General features: G+C 42.7%; 1 protein-coding gene across 1 annotated transcript in view; it reads right to left on the minus strand.

Annotated features, from left to right (window-relative positions):
* Nucleotides 1-830: 830 nt before the first annotated feature.
* METAP1 (methionyl aminopeptidase 1) overlaps nt 831-27,764 on the minus strand; it is a 39,473-nt gene continuing 12,539 nt past the window's right edge. Inside the window, exons 2-11 of the mRNA XM_024212842.3 lie at nt 26,505-26,556; nt 22,576-22,688; nt 20,506-20,566; nt 19,176-19,267; nt 18,050-18,133; nt 12,024-12,162; nt 8,367-8,498; nt 6,521-6,664; nt 4,195-4,260; nt 831-2,812 (exon numbers count right to left, since the gene is read on the minus strand). Coding sequence (XP_024068610.1) covers nt 2,649-2,812; nt 4,195-4,260; nt 6,521-6,664; nt 8,367-8,498; nt 12,024-12,162; nt 18,050-18,133; nt 19,176-19,267; nt 20,506-20,566; nt 22,576-22,688; nt 26,505-26,556 — 1,047 coding nt within the window. The 3' untranslated portion in view covers nt 831-2,648. The remainder of the gene's footprint in view (nt 2,813-4,194; nt 4,261-6,520; nt 6,665-8,366; nt 8,499-12,023; nt 12,163-18,049; nt 18,134-19,175; nt 19,268-20,505; nt 20,567-22,575; nt 22,689-26,504; nt 26,557-27,764) is intronic.

Here is a 27,764-nt window from a genome sequence, read left to right on the forward strand (position 1 = left end):
CCTGAAGGCCATGTCATTTTGATGGCAGTTATTTAAAGGATGGAGAGTTCACCCTGCTTCTCTTTCCTCCCCACTTCTCCTTCTAGTCATTCTGGTGTCTGGCTTCATACAATGCACTGTTCTTCAGCATTAATTATAACAATCTGTCTCCTGGAAAATATCCACACGAGTCAGCAAAAACTGCTTAAATTTCCATGTAGCATTTAGCAATTTCCCTGAAATCTTTTATAAGATCTAACCTATTTCCAAAATTTGGAAGACAAAGAAATATAGTATGCATTTGTAAACAAAACTACAATTTGACATGTCTAGAAACTGGGGGGGAAAAGTAGTGGGGGAGAAAAACCAAACTGATCTGGGCTTCAGACTGATTTACTATCTGGTAAATAAACTAGGAGACTGTCTAAACAAAGTTAATTTAAATTTAGACCTTACTATATAATAAACATTAATTCAGAGATAACTGAAATGCTGTTGTAATTGTAGCTTACCTGCAGGATGCACAATATGAGGGATTGTCTATATTAAAGTTGCATTGGTCTGTTTAGTTATCCTGGTGCAAATACTTAACATAGATGTGTATTAAACCATGCTTGTAGCAGTTTAGCACATTGTTAAATTAGTGGAATTTATCTACACTGGTTTAAGTGCATCTATGGTAGGGATTTGGACAGGTTCAAACAAATTTGCATATGTCCAGGCCTCAGAGATGCTATGTTCATTTTATATTATGAAAATACAGGTTCCATTAAAAGAAGCTACAACTCTTAATTTATATGCCAAAATCAAGACTTCCTGTCATGCATGCAGACACAAAAAAGGCAAGACAATTGTACCCACTCAGGTGACTGGCATGGTGGGCAAATCTCCATGATGGTCATCCCGACTTTTAATCTCCTTAATACATTACATACATGGCACTGAACACAGGTAATTCCACTCAAGTATTGCAGTCTGTTTAGTTAAAATCTACACGCGCACGCACACACGTGAACCATTTCAGGTCATTTTTTACTGTATCATTAAAAATAATAAAGGTAATGAAAATGTTATCACAATGATACTCTTACAGCAATAAAGGTTTGAGGCACTGTGGGAAGAGAAGACATTTTCTGGCAAGTTTCGTGTTTTGTTGTGACCACGATGGGTCCAGTTTTGTGAAGCATTAACTGCCCTTGAGTTTAATTGGAGCCAACGAGAGGTCAGGACACTCAGTACCTTCAAAGACCAGGCTCCCGACGTGACAAGAAGTCAGACATCTAGTAAAATGTGCACTTTATGCCCATGATTTTATTATTTGATTTGTCTTCATTGGTTTAATTTTTTCTGGCACTACAGTGTTGTAAGGAAGACAGACATTAGGTCTGTAATTGTGGGTGAAATAATTTTCATTACTGATTCAGAAAAGAAAAAAATCTCAGCAGAGACACTACAGATTGAGAAGGGTGGGGGGCAGAGGCTAATCAATTCCCATAGTCCTGGAGATGGCAGCTTTCACATCAGAAGGGTGACAGAATAGTCAAGAAGCTTGGGGAAAATTGCACTACTGCTGCCCACGCTGTATCTGGTCTGAGGGCAGAGCACTTCAGTTTCCAGGCCTGTCAGCCTGACACCTTTCAAGAGCACGAAATTCACTTAAAAACTTTCTTAAAATTCAAGAAAACAACTAATACAGCAGCAGTAGTATCTAAGACATTTCCTCTTCACTCAAACGTGAGCATTCTTTTGAAATAGTTTTGAAATTCATCTTGCTGTAATGTCTTTCACTTTGCAATCCCCATCCCCTAATATCTCTAGGGGAGAGGCCCCTCAGTAAAAACACACAGGAGCTTGTAAATCATTTTTTTTCTTGGTTAGTTGGCTCATTCCTTTCCCTGTCAAGTATGAAATAGCAGTTTCACAGTGAACTTTTGGAGCACCGAACTCTGCCAACCACTGCTCTTCAGAAAAGGCAGCTCTTCGCAGGAAGCAATTTTAGTAATTTTACAGCAGGAAATCAGCACTAACCGTTTCCAGCAAGAGAGATGTCTATGGTCTCAATTACAGCAGAGGCAACTGACAAAGAGATGGGACAGAACTAAATTTGAATGTAGATGAGTCTTGGCAACATGTGCCTCTTTTTAAGTACCTATTCCCCCTCTCTGGTTATAAACAAAGCCCATTGTTTGCAGAAGTAGCTAAGCAGGTCTTTGGAACGAGAAACACTTAAAATCCCAGGTGTCATTCATACACAGACAAAAGCCGGGCACACTGAAGAAGTGAGAAAAGACTTGATGCCCAACACATCGATTTCCCAGTGGGAAAGTAACCTGCACTTTCTAGCTAATACCATGCATGTGACAGAAACAACTGCAGGTCTGATTGAAAGAAAGGTGCTAAACGGGCAACTGAAGAAAAACAAAAATAAAAAAAATACAGTACAAGTGTTGTGGATAGGAGGGAAGCAGAAAATATTTTAAATACTTCTCTCCTTTTTTTCAGATGTTGGGTCAGGTTCTTCAAGATATATACCAAATGCTGTATTCCTCTCTTATCTACAGTCAATGAGAACAAAACAAATGATAAAATCCCCCTCTGTTCTGTACTCTTAATAAAATGCATAGTACAGAGACAAAAGATATCATTCAGATCTGTCAGCTCAGTCTAAACTAATACTGGGACATGAAGTGAGGACGAACACTGTCCAACCGCCGAGTTAAGATTTCACAGCCAGTATCTGTGATCAGAAGAGTGTGTTCAAACTGCGCAGACCGCTTTCCATCTCTTGTCACTGCAGTCCAGCCATCAGGCCAGGTTTCGTCTTGCCACCCACCTAATAAGATAATTATTTAAAGATTAAAACAAAGTATGGACAATATTAGTTCTTCAATGTGTCCCTTCTAAATAGTATATACGCGGTGACTGTTATAAATATGAATGTGTATTACACATTGAATCAATTCATCAGAAGCCTTTTAAAAACTTCCAGTTTTGGGCATAATAATCTAGTTGGCTTCTATCACTGCCATACCATGCCTGCTGTTAATAATACACAGCAAAACATATGAAAGACAACAAATGCAGATGGATCTTCAAAGTCAATTTTCTTCACTTCCGTCATTACACTCTTTTAGAGCTTATTAAGGTTGTCAACCTCATCCAATGATGGCAGCAGACTTACCGTGGCAGTGAGAGTCCCTAAACTGGGGGTATAAAGTTGACTGTCAAGAGGCAAAATTTTGGAGTCCAAGTCAGATCACAGTGTCTCTTCTCTAGCTAGCCAAGTTCAATATCACATTTAAAGACAATTAAATGGTATTTAAAAAAAAAAAAAATCAAATGCATTAGGAAACTTCCTTCCCTCTGCCCATTAATTCACCTCTGCTTCCCCCCCCGCCCAATACAGGTCACACTCTCCACCTTCTTATGAATTCTCCCTACTCAGCCTCACTTTTCCTCAACAGTGAAAACGCACACACCTGCCCTACCTTTGGGAGATTCTCTCTCTCTCTCTCTCATTTCCCTCACTCTTCCTCCCAATGAGGAATCACTCCTCCTCCCATCCAGGACTGCCCCCTTCCTGTTCCCTGGAGCAGGGGGAATGGAAATACACCTACTTCCCAGAACCTGCTCCTGCAGGACTCAGCAACAGTAGAACACAGGGAACGAAGGTATGGATGCTGCTGGGCTCAGTGTCAGCAGGGGCCAGGGAAGGAGTAAGGAAGGAAAAAAGGGAGAAGGAGCCCAGCTCCTGTAGGATTTTGTAGAGAAACGAGCCTTGGTGGGGATAATTTGGGGGGGTGGGGAGGGGGAAGGAGAGGGACAGGGCTAGAAAGGTGCCTCTTCAGAACCCTGGCCTGTAGGGGGTTATGGCATCCCCACTGGCTGCACGAAGCTTCACTGCTAGGATAGCGGAGGGGAAAGGAGTAGTGTCCTGTGTCCAGTCCAGAACAGGCTCCCTCAGCAGCTCTAAGCTAGCTCCCTCCCAGCCCCTCAGAACCGCCACAGCCAGGCAGCTGCGGGTAGGAACCCTTTGTAAATTACAAAGGTAGCTGCAGGATGAAAGAAAGGGCCCTCAGAGCTGGATATGGCCCATTGGCCATATGTCTGACACCCCTAGTTTAGAGCAAGTTCCATAACAACAAATGAAACCCTAGCAAAACCCACATCCTCGCTCTATTTACTTAGCCCCCTTTCGAACTCCTGGCCACTTACCTTCACAGATCATTGGTTCGATTGTAAACACATGACCAGACTTCATCACACCAACAGCCTTATTTTCTGAAATGAAATTAGAATGCGAATTATGGTTGAACACATCTTCCAAGAGTGAAGGACAGAAGCTGTATGGAAGGCTCTATCCCTTTAATGCAGTGTATGCCTGAACTAGGACAGGTGAGGGGAAAAGTCAGAACAGCACTGCAGAGCAACCCACTTTCTTCCAAGTTATACTTCTATCTTCTTCCCCTCCTTTTCTTCTCAACCTAGTATAATTTTTTTGTTATACTTCTATTTCAGGAAAAGTGCTTGCAATTAATTTCTGTCTTTTCTAAACCTCAGTTTTCGCTCCATGAAAGCGATGAGCAAACTTAATGTAGACACTCCTACAGAATTTTTTTTTTAAATGGTGAAAAAGCACAAGTGGCAGTCTGAATAAAAAGCATATAGTATAATTGTTTAAAATAAAAATTCAAAGAAGATTTTAAAATGTCAATTTGTTTCCATCATTGATACTCCTCTGAGCAATGTGATATACAAAAGTCAAGAGGGGATGAGATTCAGATAATCTTGCTGTCCAGAGGAGACATGGCAACAAACAGTTCTTTTGTGTTTACTTTGGCAAGTAAAGAGTCATTCTGTTACTTACTATTTTTGCATTACATTTTATTTAGCTAAGGTGTTAGCGGAGGTTTTCAAAGCAGTATAGGGATTTAGGTATATTAATAAAGTTTGAATAGAGAATGTATCAATTTTAGTGGAAGTGTTATGTCTGTCACCTACATAGCTTTGAAAAATCTCAACCATTATGTCTTCAGACTGATTTACTGAATACAATACAGTATATCTTTCTTACACTTTAAGAGGCTTCCCTGTATCCTGATCATGTGCTGCTGTTGCATGCTACAAGCAATTACGCTAAGCCTTCACCCTTTTGTCTCTGTACCAGTTTCATCTTCTTGTTGTAGATTTTTCCTCTAATCTTGTTCAGCAGAGTTTGTGGACTAAATTGAGTGGTTTTGGTGGGGGTTTTTCCCCCCCTTAAAAAAAAAAAAATCTATTTGAGTTTAGCCAGAAAGGAATGGCCACTCCACTCTTTTCTCATTAACAGTTCTGCTTTGGATCTTTCCTTTTTGCTTCTGTCACTCATCCAAGCCTAAGGAAAATAATGCCTTTCCTTCCTCAAAATGAAGCTTGCTTATTGTCCCCATCAAAAAAATGTCCATTGTCGCTAATATCCAGAAAGAATTTTTTTTTGGGGGGGTTGGTATAAGATGCCTCCTTTTCAACAGAGACTGGGTATTCACAGAGTTTTACAGGACAAAACTAAAACAAAAGGGAAGTACTACTTTTCCACCATACCATTAGATGATCTCTTTTTTCACTCCCATTAAAGCTGACATGTTAAGAAGGGCCTGAGCAAGAGCCAGTGACTTCTATGTTATCATCCATGACAACAACACAACCATCTGTGTGTGATACAGAGCTTGTCAAGAGTAGGAAGCTGAAGGATTTTGGCAGCTATGGGAGAGAAGGCGTCATGTCAGGGGAGCTGAGCAGCTAGAATGGATTGGAGCTGCTTGTCATTGGAGAATTGGTTGGTTTAAGTGGTTGGTTTTGCTTCCCTCCCTCAATTCCCCACTGGTCTTTCAAGTTCTCCCTCTTCCCTGCTTTCACTCCCCATTTTACCCCTACTGTGACTGCAAACCTCTGGCTGGTGCACTGTCATCTTCCAAACTGAGTCCAGCTGTGCCAGCCTCAGACATCCCTTCTCCTCACTGAACTTTGGTACACACTGGCATGCAGTGAAATCTGTGCTGTTCCAAATCCCAGAGCACGCCACATCACACAGTAATTCAAGTGGAGATAAAGGGATGCAAAACAGATACAGCTACCACAGCAGCCCAAACTTGATGATCATGGCTCTAGGTCACCAAGGAGTAAGTGGGGTACTGGTTACAGCAATTGCTATTCACCACTGGGAACGGAATTCAAAGTTTCAGCTCAACCCCATCCATTCCAAATAGCCAGCACTAAGAAAACTGAGTAATTGAATCAACAAAATTGTGAATGGTCATGTGGTAAGCTGTCACACATCCACCACAGCTAGGGTCCATTCCCCACCCCCGAAGTAGATGCACATTGGCTCAGCTTGTTCATAACATACTCTAAATCCAACATTTAAGAAATCACTCTGTAAATACAAAAATCCAAAGTGACAGGCTGTCAAGCCATGTGCACAACTTTAGTATGGGAGGAACAAAAGTTAATCATGTTTATTCATCACTAGCCATGCACTAGCAGATAACTGAACAATACTCACTGGCATAATGTGGCACATTGGGAGCAGTATGGAAAAGCTTATGGATCCCATGCCCACAGTAGCTCCGAACAACTGAAAATCCATTTGCTTGGGCATGTTTCTGAATAATATTTCCCAGCTCTCTATATCGAACACCAGGTTTTACTGCAAGATAAGACATGCACCATTTTAAAAAGAGCCCTCCTTCAATACATTTTACCAGCTAATTAGTACAGGCAAAGGTTGCCACCTGCATCTCTCTATAGAGTAAGATTCCAGGATTGCCACTCTGTCTAGGCATCACTCTGAAGCCTAGAATGTCTGGTGAGTCAGTGTGAAGTGATAGAAACAGCTACAAGCATGGTGTAGGGCTCTTTTTGTTTAGAATATGACCAGGTTCAATCATCATTAAGCTTCATGGTCTGTTAGTGTCCAATTTTTAAGTTCTCAGCCATTTTTGGCTTTTTTACACATGACTTTATGAATTATACCAGTGTGACAACACAGGCTTTCAGCTACCAGTAGCTATACAATAGCAATAGCCGGTATGTCCATCTGCCTTTGTGCACAGCCTCTTGCACCATAGACCATTAAATATAATTCAACAGAAGCTCAGTGTGCAAATGGGCTGAGTCTGACAAGTTGGGAGAGGAGACCAAAGGCGGCCTTGTCTTCTATTGTCTCAGTCTCACACAGAGGAAGACAAATGAGAGATAAAGAGGGAAATACCTCCTTCACCAAAAAATGAATTTTTCTTAAATACAAGCTCCTGTCTTAAAGGAACATAGTTGAAATCAACTAGATTTCAAAGAAAGAGTTCAAACTCGTCTGAGACACTACACCTGCCCCTGAGTTCCCCTGACAATTTTTGTGGGCTTAGCAATCACATTTTCCTATTTAAAAATAAATAAATAAATAAATAAATAAATCTCTCTGTATTGTTGCTAGGTAAAAGACCCACACAAACAACAAGAGAAACCAATTGTACACATAGTGCTGTCAGGTACACAAAATAAACACAATGAAAAAACAGAGAAGAAATGTGTCTCTCTCTAATCTCATTTTAGATGTTAGTTGTAACAGTAACAGGTAAAAACATTCATTCAGGAGTACGAATTTAAATTTGACTCTGTCTCTTTAGCAGTCCACATGAGGCAGAAAGTTAAGCAAACAAAATGGTTTGGAATAATTATTTTGAGCATTTTTAAAAGAGAGAGATTCAGTATATATTTCTCAGAGAACAAATTTAACTAGAATTCTATCCTGCTAACTCTCTGTGTGTGGAAGCCCTGCTAAACCCATCTGGAGGCCCATCACCGAGACAGCTTACAGGTGCAGGCTCCCAATTAGTAAATTCATAGCACTATCAAGTTATAAAACCAATTTTCTTCACTTTTCAAATGGTGCTTTTTGTTAAATGAGTTGATAATTTTTTTTATTTTTTTTTTGAATTTTAAAAAAAAGTTACCCCTTCCTGGGTTTCCCAAAGCATCCTGTGCGCTCTTTTTTCTAGACTGTGAGCATCTCAGGTCACGTACTCTTATTTATCTTCCAGAGAATCAAATACATATTTGCATGCAACAAACAACAGTGTCATATATGGATCAGTTAATCAAATAGAGATTATTACAGCTTTTCCATGGCAATACTCATTGCAAATAAATGTTGCAACAATCATCAATAGAAACTAAAATACAGCATTTTAAGAGTGACTCTGCATTGTACAGTATAAGCATATTCTACTAGCAACATGCATTAAGTACGGTTCTGTAACAGAAGTAATTCCTAAGAATTAGTTCAAACATGAGAGTTCTAATATTAAAAACCAATATAGCATTACACCTTAGGCTTCAACAATGGTACTTACCTGCATCGATTGCTTGCATTAGGCACTCATAAGTTGTCTGAACTAGTTTCCTTGCACCCTCATCAACTTCCCCAACGTAAAATGTCTCATTCAGATCCCCATGATAACCATTGCGATATATAGTGATATCCACTGCAAAGAACATCAAAGAGAAAACTTCTCACTTCTTGGCCCTTGTTTTGCACAATAGTAATTAAATACAAAGTACTGTTGCAATGCTAGAGTTACATGCCCAAGTCCTCAGAAATAAGAACATTCCAAAACTGCAGTAACACTGACTTGGCCACACTGTCCATATTATAGATTTTATGGTATGAATTAATAAAAGTGTTATGTAGTTAAATTGTTCATATTAATAAAGGCAGAAGGAAAATATGTAAGTGCAATACTGCCATAGCAAGCTTATTTCTGAGTGCTTGATTTAACAACCTTAAATGTTGCTGAAACAATGTTTTTGTTTAATTTAAATGGAGGAGGGCGGTATTCAACATATGCACCTTAGAACAGGGGTGGGAAAACCTTTTGGCCTGAGGACCACATTGGGGTTCCAAAACTGTATGGAGGGCTGGGTAGGGAAGGCTGTGACTCCCCAACCAGCCTGGCCCCCGCGCCCTATCCGCCCCCTGCCACTCCCCGCCCCGACTGCCCCCCTCAGAACACCTGACCCATCCAACACCCCCCCGTTCCTTGTCCCCTGACCGCCCCCTCCCGGGACCTCCTGCCCCTAACCGCCCCCCCAGAACCTCCGCCCCATCCAACCGCCCCCTGCTCCCTGTCCCCTGACTGCCCCCGGGGACGCCCTGCCCCTTTTATCCAACCCCACCGCTTCCCTGCTCCCCACCCCCTTACATGCTGCTCAGAGCAGCATGTCTGGCCACCATACCGCCGCGGTGCCCGGCAGGAGCTCGTAGCCCCACTGCCCAGAGCGCTGGCAGCATGGTGAGCTGTGGCTGCAGGGGAGGAGGGACAATGGGGGAGGGGCTGGGGGCTAGCCTCCCGGGCCAGGAGCTCAAGGGCCAGGCAGGATGGTCCCGCAGGCCCTGTAGTTTGCCCACCTCTGCCTTAGAATCTCTTGTATCACTGCCAGACTCCGAAATTTAAGTAGCTGTGCAATATCCCTACCTTTTAGCCCATTGTAAGTAATTTCAACTGTGCAAGCTCAGTACATAATTTTTTAACTGTCACCTCTTTGTTAAATCAAACCCCATTTGTTTCCAAATGAAAACAGGCAATAGTCCTTAATGAGCACTAAAAGCATGTCTTCACTGCAAAGCATAAGTAAAAATACCCATGACTAGCTTGAATCTAGCAAGCATGGATAACAACAGTAGGGAAGATGTGGCAGCACAGGCTTTAACACAGGCTAGCAACCTGATCATACCCAGGAGGCTACCCTAAGTTCAAGCCTGTGCTGTCACATCTTTACTACTATTGTTACACCTGCTACATAGATTCAAGCTAGTCATAGGTATGCCTACCTGTGCTACAATCACAACTTTACTTGCAATGAAGACACACCCTAAATCCATGCCAAGTCACAACGTTCAGTTATTTTTGCTGTAGTCCTGTCCAAGACAGTGTGAGTGGAAAGTTTATTTGAATGGGAAAAGTTTATACTAAAAAAAGTTTACTAACATTTAAATTTTGACAGAGACAGACCATGGAAGTTTTCAGCTCCAAATGGGGAATGTTTCAGAAAGTTATGATCGTGTGAAAAGAGTTATGTATGAGAATTATTTTGCAACAGTGATTATGGCAGGTATCTGTGAAGAACATGAGGACAAACTGCAATAATGTATGAATACTGTATGGGATCTGACTATGGCTATATTACAACTATATTGATGACTGGAATGTTTACTAGGTGCATATGTTGGTTTAGTTTAATAGCAGGGTTGTGGGAAACTATAAATAAATTAAATTAATGGAGATATCCCATCTCCTAGAACTGGAAAGGACCTTGAAAGGTCATCGAGTCCAGCCCCCTGCCTTTTCTAGCAGGACCAAGTACTGATTTTGCCCCAGATCCCTAAGTGGCCCCCTCAAAGATTGAACTCACAACCCTGGGTTTAGCAGGCCAATGCTCAAACCACTGAGCTATCCCTCCCTCTAACTGGACAGTATCACAATAGATCCACATAATCAACCTCTCAGTAAACTTTTTGGGAGTCATTAAACCAACGCCTGAGCTTTTAGCTGCAAAGATGTTACTTCTAGGTGTCAGACAAGTTATAGACCGGTTTTCCCCGTGCTGGGAGCCAACAGATCAAAAGGACTTTAAACAGTTAAAAAAAGTCACTCTCTGTCCAAAGGGGGAAGACAGTTGTCAAGGAGCTGTTCCCTGGGAACAGACTGACACACACACGCCCTTGGAGGTCTGGAGAAGTCAGGCCTTCCCAAACTTCCACAGGGACGGTAAGCTTTAGGAAAGATAGACATGTATGTAGTCCTTTCAATGTTTTAAAACACCATTTCTTTTATGTTATGTTTTATTCCTACTATTAAGATTGAACAATACTTTGATTTAAGAAAGCTGTTTTGGATCACTGTATTTACTACTGATCATAGCTCCCAAAGGGAAGACTTGCAGGTGCCAAACCCAGTCGGGCCTTCTGGCGAAGCACAGTTGATCCACACAAGGCTGAAGCCTGGGACCTGAGTGGAAGAATTCCACCTCAAGAAAGGGGCAGGCATGAGGCCTGATACTAGGGGGCTGTACTCAGAAACCAGAGAAAGGAGACAGAGATACAGCTAGCCCTGTCACCATGACAGTATCCACCAAATATCATTGTACATTTATGTTATGCTCTTCAACCCAAAAGGATCCCAAATTGCTTTACAAACAAAATTAAATAGAAACCCAGGCCCCCGTACAGAAAACACCTGGGCATGCACTTAACCATAAACACACAAGTAGTCCCATGTGAGAACCGGAGGTGAAAAGGACTATGAACAAAAGTGAAACTGGCTTCATTTATTTTCATTGTCAAAGCTAAGAGAAAATGCAAAAAGTAAAAGTGAAAAAATTACTTCTAAAGTACTCCATCCAGTCAAAAGATTCGAGGGCCCAGAACACCACAATCAAAAATAATACTGCACTTAGACTGCAAGCTCCTCTGGGAAAGGACTTGCCATTTTGTCTCTCTATAAAAACCCTGAGCCACTAGGATGCTATACAGTAGACATAACATGATAATAACTATGATCAAAAACCATCCTACTAACAATTTATCCCAAACTAATCAAGGATAATAATTTCTACCATTAAAACAGTCAATGTACCATCATTTTGTTCTGTGTTTGTACAGTGCCTAGCACAATAGGTTTCTGATCCATGACTGGGGCTCCTGGGCACTATCACAATCAATAAATAAATAAATAATAATAAACTATGATAATTAAAAAGCTGTTAAAATTGGTCTTTTGTCCAACTCTAATTAGTTTAAATTTTACTCAATCCATGAATTTGGATATGTAGTTGCTAAATGTAACAAAAAAAGCTAACTAATGAGTAAAGAAAAATAAAACATGCTTGAAGAAATAACTTCCAACCATGATGCGCCATCCTAAATCAAAACTTTGCCCCACTGAGTGTTTCAGCTGTAAAGACTAGATGCAAGCAGAGCTGTTGAAAGGTTTGACTTTTACATCACCTACCATTAACAATATCACCCTCTTGCAATGGCCGCCTGTCAGGAATTCCATGGCAGATCACTTCATTCACTGACGTACAGCATGACTTAGGGAAATTATAATAATTCAGCGGGGAAGGATAGCAGTTCCTTGCAATGCAGGCCTAAAACAGATTTAGAAAATATATACATATTACACTTTAGATTAGCAAAGACATTCGTAAAGGAGTAGAACAGATTTGCAGTATGACTGATATTTTAAATTCTCTCTATATTAGCAGCGATGCTTGAAAATATTTCCTCAAATGCTTCCCGCCCCCCCATTTGTTTAGACTCCTGACATGCTCTCTCTGTTTAGTTTAGTTTGTTTATTTTTATTTTTTGCATTTCCTCTCAATATTGACAGTATGAAACAAGCTTCATTTATTTTCTTTTGTTTACAGCCATTTTCACTTCCAGTTATCAATGCTGCAATGTTTGGGTTGTTAAATATCTTGTGGGAATATTTATTTGTTTAAAAGCTAACTATTTTGGAGTGGGTGCTTTTTTAAACAACGGAAACATTTTGGCTAGTCTACAACTTTATAAAATTTCAATTTTACAGAAAGTAAAGGCTGAACACAATTTAAGTTGGCACCATGCCTTTAAAACTTTTTTTTTTAAATTATATAACTTCTTTTGTCTTTCTGTAACAGTTTAAAAGTTCTATACAGACAGACACAGACACACAAAGGCCTGGTCTACACTAAGAAGTTAGGTCAAAGGAAGCCACATTAAGTCGACCTGTTAATGTATGCGTCTACACTACCAGGTCCTTTACGCCGACCTAAGACACCTCAACTTCTGTAATCCACCTCTGGGAGAGGCATAGCACTAAGTTCGATTTTCATGGGTCGACTGCGAGGTAGTGCAGATGCAGCGTTGTGTAATTCAACTTAATTGGCCCCCAGGTGGTGTCCCGCAATGCTCATCTGTGAGCCCTCTGGAGATCATTCTCAACTCTGCTTCACTGCAGCCAGGTACACAGGAAACAGCTCCTCCCCTGCTAAAGCCCCAGGAATTTTTGATTTCCCATTTCCTGTTTGATCAGCATTGGAAGCATGCCAGCGTGAGCACAGCTGATCATGGAGACTACACGCCCCAAAAGCGCTCCAGCCTGGTCTGCACAGGAGGTGGTGGATCTCATCGCTGTGTGGGGAGAAGAGTCGTGCAGTCCGATCCAGCAGAAGAAACACTGACATCTATGCAATGATTGCTTGAGGAATGGGGGGAGAAGGGCTACACGAGGGACACACAGCAGTGCCGTGTGAAAATAAAAACTTCGCCAAGCGTACCAGAAGGCAAGGGAGGCGAACAGTCGTTCTGGTGCTGAACCCCACACATGCCAGTTCTACAACGAACTGCATGCGATTCTCGGGGGTGACCCTACTAGCACCCCCACAAGCAACGTGGACACCTCACCAGTGTGTGAGTCTAGGGACAAGGAGGATGATATGGTGGATGAGGAAGAGGAGGAGGATGGGAGATAGGTGAGCAGTGGATCCATTCTCCCCAAGAGCCAGGAAATATTTTTAACCCTGGAACCCTGTGGGTCGCAGGACATCACGGTGGCCGACTGTGGTGCCGGGGAAGGCACCTCTGGTGAGTATACAGTTACAATCAAAGTCCAGTTAAACTTTAGCGGGCACACACATTCAGTGGTATTGCATGTTTACTGTGAAGAAAAAGTGAGGTGCTGTGGTTCTCTGCTTACAAGAGGGCACTCTAGCTATGCAGAGGGTCACCCCTGGAAAAGACTGTTTATGTGGACTGGGATAGCCTGGGAATCCTCCATGGATATCTCTAGGAAACTTCCATGGAGGTACTCTGCAATCCTTTGCAGAAGGTTTCTGGCCAGGGCAGTCTTATTTCTTCCACCATGGTAGGACACTTTCCCACGCAACTCCTGAACTAATTCTGCTGACATCATTGCGGTACACAGCTTAGCAGCATAAGGACCGAGACAATACCCAGACACCTGCAGCATCTCCTTCCTTTCCGCCTCGGTTACCCTCAGGAGACTGATATCACATAGGGTCACCTAGGGAAGTTCTCATTAAAAGTGCTCTTACAAGGGGGAGGGGGAGGGCATGTAGACCCCCCCCCCCCCCCCCCACACACACACACACATTCCGGATCACCAAACCAAGCTGCTGCTAATGTGCCTTTACTGTGCTCGGCCTGGGTCAGCAAGTAGTTTAAAGTGGCTGATATGGGACTGGGGCCCCACATGAGAGATTCTGCAATTTGGGAGTGAAAAAGTTTCCCCCTCTCCCTCCCCCCCGGCCCCTTTGTAAACAGCTTCCCATGGTGCTTTGGGAAAGGGCCATTGTTCGACTAGCTATGTCTGCTCCCGACATGAGCCTGCCACAAACTTCATTAAAAGTGCGGTCACCCGTGAGCTTGGGGGGGGGGGGGGGGGGGGGCACTACTCACCATGTCTGGAGCAGCAAAAGGGCAGTGAATGGTTACGGATTCTGATTATGTTATGGCTTGCACCTAGTGTAATAAGTTTTTTTTTTTTAAATGGAAATGGCCTTGCTCTGAAAACATTTTATTCAATGGCTCCTTTATTTTTCCCCATGACTGACAGCTGGAAATGTGTCTTTCGGCATGTCATCAACACCTGAAAGCAGACTTTCGCTGATTAGGAGGAGGAGAAAGAATGCGGAGGACATGTTCACCAAGATAATGAACGCCTCTGGGACAGCTGACGCAGAGCTGAGAGCGTGGAGGATTTCACTGTCTGAGAAGTTAGACATGGACATGGAGAGCAGGAAAGCTTCCAGTGACTGAGAGCGTGCAGCACAGGATGAGATGCTTCAGATGATGAGGGACCAAGCAGACATGTTAAGGCGTCTGGTTGAACTGCAGGAACAGAAGCAGGAGGGTAGAGTCCGTCTGCAGACCCTGGTGGACAGGCAGCCAGCATCGCCTGGCACAGAATCACCCTCCCCAACGCGTTCCATGAGGCATGGGAGAAAGTCCATTATCCCTTTCACTTAACTCAGGGGGAGGGTACAAGGAACAGAAGGCGCCCATTCACAGACCTTTGATAGTCTGGAATGTGGTGTTATGTTACACAGTTGAAAATGTTTCTCCCATTCCAACTTTACAACCCCTTTTCCCCCAAGGTTACCTTTTTTTCCTCTGTTCTCCCTCTTTACTTATGCTTGTTAAATAAAGTAAATGGATTCAAGAAATAATTGTTCTTTATTGAGTAGAAGCAGTGGGCTTGGGCGGGGGAGGGGGGTTGGTTTTACAGGGACAGTGATACAAGCCAGGTGAAGGTTTGAGAAAGCACAATGCAGACAAGCAGCTCACATTACTGTGACTCATTATTGAAACGGCTTTTCAAAGCCTCGTGGATATGCAGCGCTCCTTGCTGTGCTCTTCTTATTGCCCTGGTGTCTGGCTGCTCAAAAATGGCTCCCAGGAGATCTGTCTCAACTGCCCACCCCTGCGGAAAAGTTTCCCCCTTTTTTTCCTCCACAGATATCATGGAGCACACAGCAGGCAGCTATAATCATGGGGATGTTCTCCTCACTAAGGTCCAACCTTGTTAATAGACTTCTCCAGCGCCCCTTCAAACGACCAAAGGCACATTCAACCACCATTCATCACTTCCTGAGCCTATAGTTGAACCACTCCTTAATGCTGTCCAGACGGCTGGTGTATAGTGTCATGAGCCATGGGAGCAAGGGGTAGGTGGGGTCCCCCAGGATAACTATAGACATTTCAACATTGTCAATGTTCATGTTGTGGTCTGGAAAGAAAGTCCTGGATTGCAGCTTTTTGAACAGACCGGAGTTCCTAAAGATAAGCGCGTCATGAACCTTTCCCGACCATTCTATGTTGATGTCGATGAATTGCAACCTGTGATCCACCAGCACTTGCAACACCATTGAAAAGTATCCCTTTCGATTTATGTACTCTTTGGCAAGGTGGTCTGGTGCCAAGATGGGGATATCTATCGCCCCACCACAATTAGGGAACCCCATCGCGGCAAAACCATCCACTATGTCCTGCGCATTTCCCAGACTCACTACTCTTCGCAGCAGAAGTTGCTTAATGGCCCTGCACACTTGGAGCACAGCAGCTCCCACGGTTGGTTTACCTACTCCAAATTGATTCCCCACTGACTGGTAACTGTCTGGCGTTGCAAGCTTCCAAATAGCGATTGCCGCTCGCTTCTCCACTGTCAGAGCAGCTCTCATTTTTGTGCTGCTGAACTGCAGGGCAGGGGAAAGCTCAGCACAAAGTTCCTGGAAGGTGGCCTTCTGCATTCAAAAGTTCTACAGCCACTGCTTGTCATCTGATACCTGCAAAACGATGCAGTCCCACCAGTCAGTGCTAGTTTCACGGGACCAGAAACGGTGCTCAGAGTGCAGCTGCTCTGTGACTGCAAGCAGCTACTGTGAATTGTTTTTTTCAATGGCTTGCAGCAGGGCTGCTTGCAGAACACCACTATGTTCCACGTAGTGGACCCTACTTCGGCTCTGGAAATACTGCAGAAGGCACGAGGTGTTTGAGATGCTCACAGCAAGAGTGCACAACTGAGCAGGCTCCATGCTTGTGGGGTTATGGCACACGCGTGGCAGTTTTAAGGAGCGAAAACCACTGTTTTGTTTGCCATTGATATGAGGGAGGGAGCACAGTGCATCATGGGATGCCAATGCAATGTTCCCATTCTCCCCGCAACAATATTTTGGTCCCATGAGGAATTGCACAAACTTTCCAAAACACACTGTGACAAGTTGCACTTTGGGATAGCTTCTCATGATGCACTGCTAGTGAGAACGCACTCCATCAGAACACTGAGCATGGTGTGCCCACGCACAGCCGACTTAATTAAGGGGGGAGGGATAGCTCAGTGGTTTGAGCATTGGCCTACTAAACCCAGGGTTGGGAGTTCAATCCTTGAGGGGGCCAATTAGGGATCTGGGGCAAAAATCTGTCTGGGGATTGGTCCTGCTTTGAGCAGGAGCTTGGACTAGGTGACCTCCTGAGGTCCCTTCCAACCCTGATATTCTATGATTTGGAGGCTTGAGGTCGAATTAGATAAAGTCAACTTAATTTTGTAGTTTAGACGAGCACAAAGTAACTCTGGAAAAATAAAATTGCTCCTAAAACAGTTATTAACATTATTCACTGCTATCAGTCGGTTCTATGCAAGGCTTGCCAGCCACTCATTTTTTTTTGCCACTAACAATTTACATGCTGGCTGCTCCTACTGAAAATCTTAAGAGTAAGTTAGTTTCATTCCTGTTAAACCATATTAAACATGAATCTTCAGGAGTGCTCAGCATCCTCCACTCCTCTCAGCTCAAATCAGGTTGTTCCCTTTTGCTCTTGGCCCAGCTGCCCTAAATGCAGATAGCAAAGTAGCTAACATAAGGCTCCTCCGCCTCAGCTAATTGCACCTGACATTACAAGATCTGCGGGAACTGCTGCACTCGTTGTACACTCCACAGTAACCCTGTCCCCAATATAAACAAATTCTTAAGTGGACTTTATGAAAACCACAAAATCAAAATAAATTAGAACAACTTAAGCCCTCATCCAGCAAAGCACTTACTAGACTCCAAGTATTTTGCTGGATTTGGGCCTTAATTTGCCTGAATTGTACGTGGCAGCTGGTTCCAGAGCAGGGGAGGCTAGTGGGTCAACATGAGCTATATTCATGGATTCTGCGTAACAGCCAGCTCCATCCTCGTTCTCTTAAACTCCCCAGTGTGATTCCTGGCAGGGGATCTTTGGAGCCTCTACTTTTGGGGTGGGGTTCAGGGTTTTAAATGTAACTTTCTTGCTATGTAAATGTTATAATGTCTATTACCTAGTAGCTTTAAACTGAGAAGGTGTGAGGTTTTTTTAAGCTGGAAATTGAAGGTAGTTTGGAAATACAGAAAATCAGATAGACATTTTGGCAGTAACACAGACCACACAGTCCTACCAAACAGAAGGGATAAAAGAGCACGTAACAAATCCAAAAGTATGTTAAAGTAGCCTTACTAGATGGACGGCATGATCTATTTCTTCAGTAGTTATGCCTGGTTTCACCATCATGGCAGCAACATCCAACACTTCTCTAGCAAGCTGTAAGTGAGAGATCAGAAACTACTTATTCAAAAATATACACAGCCTGAGTCACTAGAACACTGAGTAACCCCCAAGGGGGGAGCAGTCAATCTCCTGTGGATACAACTAGGGTGCTAGGGAAGTTGTGCTAGGATGAAAGGGAAAATTAGGACTTTTGGAAATCAATGGGACTTGTACTTCTAAATCACTCAGACACCTTTGAAAAGCCCACTCACTGTTTATAATTAATTGGACATAGAATCCTGCCAAGTGAAATAAACCACTTAATTAAACCTGGAAGTTATTATCAAGAAACTAATTACAACTAGAAAGTTCTTATTCAACAGATCTACTTATTTTGGAGGCTGCTAGTCCCGTTAGCACCACCATCAACAACTATGGGGGGGGGGTGGAATTCTGTTCTCACTTATACATTATCAACAGAATTATTGGCTAAGTTCCCATATTTTGTTCCCAGGGAAATAACCCACTTCTTTCCCTGTCGAACCAAGGAACGCACCCCACCCATGTACTTATTCGCGACACTGATACTGACTTGGACTCTTTATACATTCCATGGGTAGTGTACCCGAGCCCACTTATCCACTGACGCTCTAAAAACTACCGCACCCCAATCTGGGTCTGATATGTATGTATCTCGTGATCCTTGTAACTGATACCTGTAATCCCTCATAACTCATGCCGGACCACAGATGTGCAGTACCTTCCCTCTTAACTTGTGTATATTTAATTTTAAACATTATCTTTGTTACTGGATATATCACAGCCAGAAAATAGCCAGATTGACTTTCAGATCTCAGGTTGATTTTGCAGTGGTGACAGGTAGAAAAATTATCTTTTCACTTGCAAATAAGCAAATTTGATCTGGAGTTGCTGGGAGAGAAACGGAGGCAGACGCATGCCAATTTTAGTCAGTCACTTTTCAGAGTATAACTGCACTTTCAAAGTTCATACCCTTAAGGTGAATTGTCATAAACTAGTAAAATCATGAGTTCTCTAGATTTATGGAGAGCATACACATTCTGTAAAACAAACTCACCCTACACACTAATCGCATCCCTTCTATATCTTCAGATGAGAGGATTTTTATTTGAGAAGTTCCTTTAAGTGCCTGTTCTGATTCAGACATGCCTTAAAAAAAAAAATTGGATTATATTTAGGGTCAATTTTTACACACACACACACCCCCCTCTCAAAGTACTTAAGGTAATACAAACGTACCTCTTTTCAACAAACACACTGACAATAAACTCACCAGTCAAGGCAACATTAACATCTGACCAACCTCAATTCACATGCTTTCCCACACAAACTCCCCAGGTCCTCACCTCCACACCAAACTCTCATCCATTTCCAGCATACAATCCCCCATAATACCCACAGCCAATTACTCAAAGTCTTGCTCAAACACACAATTTTAACTCCAACATCAGATGTTTTAAGGAAACAGACCTTTCTGTCTATTGGTAAAATATAGTAATATTGCAAAGGGTGGAGCTAAGGCTATATGTTTGCATGTGATTGAAGAACTGGTTACAAAGTAGTTGAATGAATAATTTTCTACAGGAGGCAGAGAACATTACAAAGGCTTGTGATAGTAGCTAACATTGCTGTAAAAATTGCTGTACCCGTCCGATGGAAAAGTGTTCACCTTATTCCCATTGTGGCTTTGTGCAACATCACCATTTTATAATTTCAGTTAAAAATAAATAATGACTATCAAAATCAATACTTTGTATTATTTTGATATTTAGTTTAATAACAAATAATTTAAGTTTGTCTAAGGTTTAAAAATGAATTCTGAGTAACCTTTTTCTTTATTGTCTAACATTAACTTATTAACATTTCCCAATGTAAAAAAGAAGAAGGATCAAAATAATTGAAGAACCAAATAGGTTTTGAAGACTCTTTCTCTCCCTAAGTAAGAGCCTGGCACTAAAATGCCAAGTGTCTTCTCCAATGATTGCTGTTGAAAAAAACAAGTCAAGCAAAAATATCTATAGACCATTTTCCAGTACATTTGCAACAGGGATCCTTATGTCACTGGGGATAGTTTTATGGAATTAGTCATGTGAGTCAACTTTTGAAATAACCCTGGTTACATGTACTTTGTTATTCAATAAGGCACAGACCTAGTGCTGTATTTTGAGAGAACAGAGTTCCAAATGCACCTGTGGATGACAACTCACTACAAGTTCTGGAGTATCTATGAAACACATGCAACCGTATTGCTCAAAGGATTTTGTCATGAAAGGACTGTTCAAGACAAATTCCTCTCTCCCGTTACTTCGTTATAAGAAGTTTTAAGAATACGTGCAGCCTAAATCAACAAAAGTAAAAATTTTAAATTGTGATGCATTTCAAATTACCTAGTGGGTGATCAGCATAATCTGGTCTCTGAATATAACTTGGCACAGGCCTCGTTGGCATCTAAATGAATCACAGTCAAAGCTAGTTAGATTGTAAAAGCACTTATAGTCATAAAAACAAGCAAAGCCCATACATAAAACTTAATACAATTAAACCTGGCAAATGATACTCATTGCTAATCCCCAGGTCCTATAGTTTACACACACACAAATCTCTCTCTCCACTCATTTTTCAGCAAAGATTTAGCAGTAAAGCACTCTTCCGAAGTCTATTACTACATCCGCATTGCTTTTAATACTACACAACCTTTAGTAGCCTTCATAAAAATCACACTTCACATGTCGATTTTGGGAGGTGTTATCCCGGCTGTTTCACAGTGTTTGTTCACTTACTCCAACTTGCAAAATTCACTAACTGCAGATGGATCCTCCAGTTAGCAGTACGAATTAGTGAGATTTTACTATTTTGTTTAAATAACATCCCATTTCTTATCACTCTTTAGTGGGGTTTCACTCCATTCAATCTTCCAGCAGCAAGTGGCCAAGAAGGCAAGGATCTGACTTTGGTAATGCAGTGTTGGGATGGCTAGTGGTAGAATCAATATTCCCCATTTCCCCATCACAATAAATGCACAGGATCTGGGATGGATCAGGCCCAACTGGGCTGATCTACCTATCTGCAGTACATTGAGAAAAACATCAAGAGGATACTTTGGTGATGCAGGCTACACTACAAGTAAATTAGATAGACAGCTGCACAAATAAAATCCTGCTAGGCCACCACACCTGGATATAAACTGTAATGTATTTTAGAGTATTTGTTTCTTCTGTCCTTTCCATAGTTTAGGCTCCAATCCTGCAAAGACTTAGGCCTTGCCTACCCACAAATTTTCACCAGTTTAACTAAAGGTGTGTTTTTAAAGGATTTAGTAAAACCAGCACAAAATCCTGCGTAGACCATCTTATTTCAGTTCAAGAATGGCCTATATAGGCTAGGTCTACACTACAGCGGGGTTCCGACCTAAGATACGCAACTTCAGCTACGTGAATACCGTAGCTGAAGTTGCGTATTTTAGGTCGGCTTACCTGGCGGTGAGGACGGGGGAAAGCCGACTGCTGCCGCGCTGCCGCCGACTCCGCTACCGCCTCTTGTCGAGGTGGATTTCCGGAGTCGACGGCAGAGCGATCAGGGATCGATTTTACCGCGTCCTCACGAGACGCGGTAAGTCGATCCCCGATAAACCGATTGCTACCCGCCGGATCGGCGGGTAGTGAAGACGTAGCCTTAGATTAAGTGTAAATTGATTCATTACCAATTTAAGCTAAACCAAAATAAGCCACTCAAACCAAAAATATGAGTGCCTACGCAACGTTTTGTTTCACTAAACCAGTTTTTAAACTGATTAAAATTAAGCCAGTGTATCTTTCTCATGTAGACCCACCATTACACTCAAGCGCAACTTCACACACCATGAGTAGTCCCATCAACTTAGATGAGACTACTCACTGCATAAAGTCAAACACGTATACAAGTTTTTGCAAGATCAGGAGCTTAATTTTTTAATGCTTTGTAGCCATGAGAACAACAGTGTGCTGTTGGCAGCAATACTGCTACAGGAGCAAACAGCTCGGATACATCATAAATCCATAACTTTGAATGGGATTTAGATCCATAAGTTCGAAAATCTACCCCAATATAGTTTCACAAATTTCCAACAAACTTAAGTTTTGTTTATTTGAGAATTTTTTAATTATTCTCCTTCCTCCCCTTACTCTCCTGCAGTGGGACTAATTTCCAGCCTCTAATATTATTTTAACTCATGCATTCCTTATGATTTACTCCTTCCTGTTTTTCACCATAAAATGTCCCATACCAGACATCCATGAATGGAAAGATCATACTAAGTAGTCTTAAAAAATATCTCTCACACACACAAAAACACAAAACCATTTTCTCTGAATGACTCAATTGCCAAGGACTTTCCCTTCTTGGACTTCATTGCTGAAAGCATCTGAAAAAAAAATCAGATATTATTTCTGCCACTTGTAATAAATAACGTAGCCACTTACTAGGGGATAATGTGGCCTGAGTTTACCAGTATATCGATAACCAGCCCAGGGATCTGTGTTAATGTCACCTTCCACAGTCCAAGATGAAACTTCACGTTTAGCTTTTTCATCTTCTGCAAAATAAAAAATAAAACTAAATTTCAGGATATTGGGACAAATTAACCACCTATTCCAAAAACAGGGAGAGTATGAAAGGTGACCTGAAAAGAAAAAAAAAAAAAAAAAAATTCAATTTTAACCCCCCCCCCTTTTTTTTTTTTTGCTTCTTTAAAATATTCACAAAGAAAGTCTGAAAGTGTATTTGTTTGTTTTCAAGTTTATTTTCCCTGTGTGTTTGTTTTTTTTCCATTAGAAATGTAGGTCTTGTCTGTTTTTACTCTAAGGAAAATGCAAGGATTTATAGGACAATGATATTGGAGACACCAAGCAAGGGAAACCTAATTATTGAGGGGAAGTGATTTTCATTCAGATTCCCCAATACTCTGTTCTGTGTTTGTTTTTATTAACTCTTGGGAGAAAATACATCTCTGCCCCTTCAATTAAGGCAGCGGTTCTCAAACTTTAGCAAGCCGAGGACCCCCATTTTTATTTAAAATTTTCCACAGATCCCCAAACCCACCACTCGGCCCCAGACCCCACCCCACTCCACCGCTTCCCCCAAGGCCCCACCACAGTGGCATAGCCAGCATGGGATATTTGGGTGGGCAATTACGGGGGGCCTGGGAAGGCGGCCTTCCTGCACCCCTGCAGCCAGGCTTGTGGGGGGCCATGGATGGACCTTCTGGCCAGAGGCTCCCCAGGGTCCCGGGCACGCACCCAGCTCTGGGAGGAAACGCTGCTCTCCAGCGCGTATGGCTCCCGGCTCCCTTCCAGGTCATACCACCCCATGTTGGGCCTGGTTCCCCCAGGCAGCGGGCCTACCATTTTTTATTATCTCCTCTATTGCCACCGGTCACCCGCTCATTCACCCTCCTCCAAGTGGCGGATTAGCTACTAGGCCAACCCGGGGCCCCGGAAAAATGGGCACTCTCGTGCCCCAACCTGGTCTACCTGCCTGGCGCTCCTGCCAAGGAGCGGGGTGGGAGCGCGGGGGCTTGCCCCACTCCAACCACCCCACCGGCACTCCAGTCTGAGAGCAGGGTTGGGGCGCGGGGCCTTGCCCCACTCCACCTGGCCCTGGAAGGAGCACCGGGCGGGCAGAGTGGGACAAGCACATGGGCCAGAGCACAGCCAGGGCTGGGGGGGGGGGGGGGGGGGGGGGGGGCCAGGAGGGGTAGTGGGTTGGCCATGGCCCACCTAGGCCCACTCATGGCTACAGCCCTGCCCCACTCCCACCCCTCTTCTTCCCCACCTCTTTCCACCCCTCCCTAAAGCACACCTGGTCCCCACTCTTCCCCCTTCCTCCCAGGCCCTCCTGCACACCGCTGAACAGCTGTTCTGCAGCGTGCAGGAGGGCCTGGGATGGAGGGGGAGGAGTTGATCAGCAGGGCCAGCAGCCCCGGACATGACTCGCGGACCCCCTGGAGTACCCTCGCGGACCCCCAGGGGTCTGCAGGCTCAGTTTCAGAAATGCTGGGTTATGAGATTCTTGTTTAGTTTTGTAGCTGATTTAAAAGTTTCCTTCTTACAGAAAGGGAAGGGACTGGCGAGAGGCCATCCATCCCTCCATGCCCTTCAAAGTAGTGCAGTAAGTTTCCTCCTTCATGCGTAACCTCAAGCTAAGCAAGATAGTTCTGTATCAGTCTTCCAAGAGTGTTGGAGGAGATGACTGGAGTACTAGAGTACCATAGAGAGAGAAGAGAATTTACTCAGGGGTAAGGGAGTAGCCTTGCTGCATCATCTTTAGCTAGCGACGTGATTACTTGTTTCTGCTTTCCCATTTTGAGATCTCAGGAGTATGAGAACAGACTGCCATGGCAATCCCAATGAGTGCCACCGGACTCCTTGTTGTTTTTGTGGATACAGACTAACACGGCTACCCCCTGGTACTTGACACCAATGATGTAAATTCATCAGAGTCTGCGTGTCTAGTGTTTGAGCATCTACCTAAATGATGGCTGATAAACACAAGGATTTTTGTTCTTTAAGTGAATCCCGCATGGGACAATTTAAAAAAACAGTTTTCAGGTTTGCATTTTCTGAAAAGCTTTAATAAAGTGGTATTTAGAACAGGGGTCGGCAACCTTTCAGAAGTGGTGTGCCGAGTCTTCATTTACTCATTCTAATTTAAGATTTTGTGTGCCAGTAATACATTTTAACGTTTTTAGAAGTTCTCTAGAAGTCTATAATATATAACTAAACTATTGTTGTATATAAAGTAAAGAAGGTTTTTAAAATGTTTAAGAAGCTTCATTTAAAATTAAATTAAAATGCAGAGCCTCCCAGACCAGTGGCCAGGACCCAGGCAGTGTGAGTGCCACTGAAAATCAGCTCATGTGCCGCCTTCGGCACACGTGCCATAGGTTGCCTACCCCTGATTTTGAATTATCTTGAATCATCCGTTAGAACTCAGTAGTTAGTGGCATTGGGGGAAGGGGAACTGGAAGAGTCAGGACCAGTGAAGAACTGCTCAGGTGCTCTCAGGTCTTTATGCTACTGTAAAGTGAGTAGCTTTACACTGAGCCGTCAAAACTGTCACTGACAAGTGGGCAGGAACACTGTGGGATTGCACTGGGAGGATTAATTGCACCACTGCATCTAAAATACTTGCATTTCTTGTCTGTACTGCCATTGCAATGGTGCAAAGTGACCCAATACTGAATGCTACAGTGGCAAGAGTTGCCTGGGGAGAGTCTAAACTAGAAAAATTCATTAGTGTTTTTCTGTGCTGCTCCCAAACACACATGACATTTTATTCTGGGAACAAGAGTCTGACCAAGTTTAAGGTAGGTAAGGTGGGGGTTGGGAGGAAAGAAGTCAAGAGTTTGGCTTCTCCCTCTGACTTATTTTTAATGCTGATTCCCCTTTCATCTATTTCTTTGTTGTTGGGTATTTTTCTTCCCCACATTCTTCTAAATGTCGGACTTTTATGAGTAATGCATCCAGTCAGCGCAAATGGATTATAACAGCCAAAGTAGAGTGATTTGAATATATGAAGTATTGTTATTGAGAGAGAACCACACAGGCATGTAAATTAGACACCCACAAATCAGAGTTCAAGGAACTGCATACACACAAACAACTCTACAGTTGTGGAACATATAAATGAGTTTACACTAGGGAAACTTTGCCAGCCTTTTCCTGCACCAGTGCTACCGACAGCGGAACCTGTGGTGTAGGCCAAGTGCATGCGTTTCTACTACTGTGCCACCTACTAAAAATTGCAATCTGGTTTCACAACAGCTTCCACCACTGGTAGTGCTGATGTAAAAAGATGTTACAGAGCTTTTCTACATACATAAGCACTAAATGTCCAGCACAGCTGTACTCTGATTGGCTGTCTGGGACGTTTCAATTTTAGAATAACCATTCAAACTTTTTTTTCCTTGTGCCTCAGGCATTAAAAACACAAAATGCAAAAAGTCTGGCAAAGTCTCACTGCCATAACTTGTTCTCCTTTCTCTGTTCACAGTTTAGCTCTCAGCAATATTTCAGTCATACATGGGTGTGGCATGAACAGAAATAAAGAGATTTATATGCCAAAACCCTTTAGTTTTACCTAGATCTATAGTAATAGCTTAGAGCCTAAGCTGAATCTCCGATGTGCAGTGCACGCTGCCAGGTATCTCAGAAAAATCCACAAAGATGCTTACGCATGGATGCACATTAGTGTAGATGCAGAGTACACTGTATAACTTAAGACAGAATATAGCCCTTATTTTGCATTTTGAAACTAGATTGAAATAAACAAACACTGGCAATAGCATGAATAGTTGATCTTCATATACAAATTCAAAACTGAATAAAGACTGGATAAGAAGCTTACTTACTTGCTTTCTTGTGTAGTAACTTGTGAGTGGCCCAGCTTCCCTTAAAACATTCCTGAAAGTGAAAATAATATAAAAATCACCGTTGTCTGGGACAGAACGTGACCTCCACAAAACGGATGACAAATTATATTAAACAAGGATTCTATTACCTACATTAGCAACACTCAAGAAAACTGCTTTAACTGCCAGTGTTAAGACTGGAAAATACTGTATTCAACAGGTTTATAATGCAAAAGGGAGGGAACCGAGCCAAACAGCTGCAACCATTCCATTACTGCAACTTGATTTCCTCTCATCTCCTGGATATTGTCCCACTATTACTTTTCTGTGTAACCAAGCACTATAGTTGCAACAAGGATGATGTCGTATCGCGCAGTTCATAGAATCACAGCAGTCAGAGGTGAAAAGGCTCATTCAATCATCCAGTCCACCTCCCTGTCAATGCATGATGGGTGCTTACCGCATTTCCTAGTGTTTCAAGTAGAAAAGGAGGTGTGCAGGAGAGGTTCTCCAGCATAGTAAGTGATTCGCAATATGAAAATGTTTGAGAACCAGGCCTGGGACCACGATGGTCCCCTCCCTGGGCTGTTGGGGCAGGATAATTCCTCTTGCAGCATGCATTCTGCTTGCCTCTGTTGGGGTACCTCTGTAGGGGCAGCAACGGGGTTCAACTGGCATGATGTGCGCACAAATGAAAAATATATGAGTATGTGTGTGCGTGCATGCACTAGACCAGGGGTTGGCAACCTTTTAGAAGTGGTGTGCTGAGTCTTCATTTATTCAATCTGATTTAAGGTTTCACATGCCAGTAATACATTTTAATGTTTTTAGAAGGTCTCTTTCTACAAGTCTATAATACATAACTAAACTATTGTTGTATGTAAAGTAAATACGGTTTTTAAAATGTTTAAGAAGCTTCATTTAAAATTAAATTAAAATGCAGAGCCCCCCGGACCAGTGGCCAGGATCCGGGTAGTGTGAGTGCCACTGAAAAATCAGCTTGCGTGCCGCCTTCGGCACGCATGCCATAGGTTGCCTACCCCTGCACTAGACAGAGAGACTAGAAATAGGAAAGGGAGAAAAATGAATGGCGATAGTGAGCCTGAATGTAAAGCATGGCAAGAATGTGTGTAAATGGGAGGATGCGTATGGGGAGAAGAGAGAGAAAATGTAGATGGAAAGATGAGTGAATAGAGGACTAAAAGCAAAGGAATAAATCAGCACTGAATGGGTGGGGGGTGGTACAGTGAATGGTGGAGA

This window comes from Terrapene carolina, unplaced genomic scaffold (genome assembly GCF_002925995.2).
Source record: "Terrapene carolina triunguis isolate 2854851 unplaced genomic scaffold, T_m_triunguis-2.0 Scaffold436, whole genome shotgun sequence".
Classification (NCBI taxonomy): domain Eukaryota; kingdom Metazoa; phylum Chordata; order Testudines; family Emydidae; genus Terrapene; species Terrapene triunguis.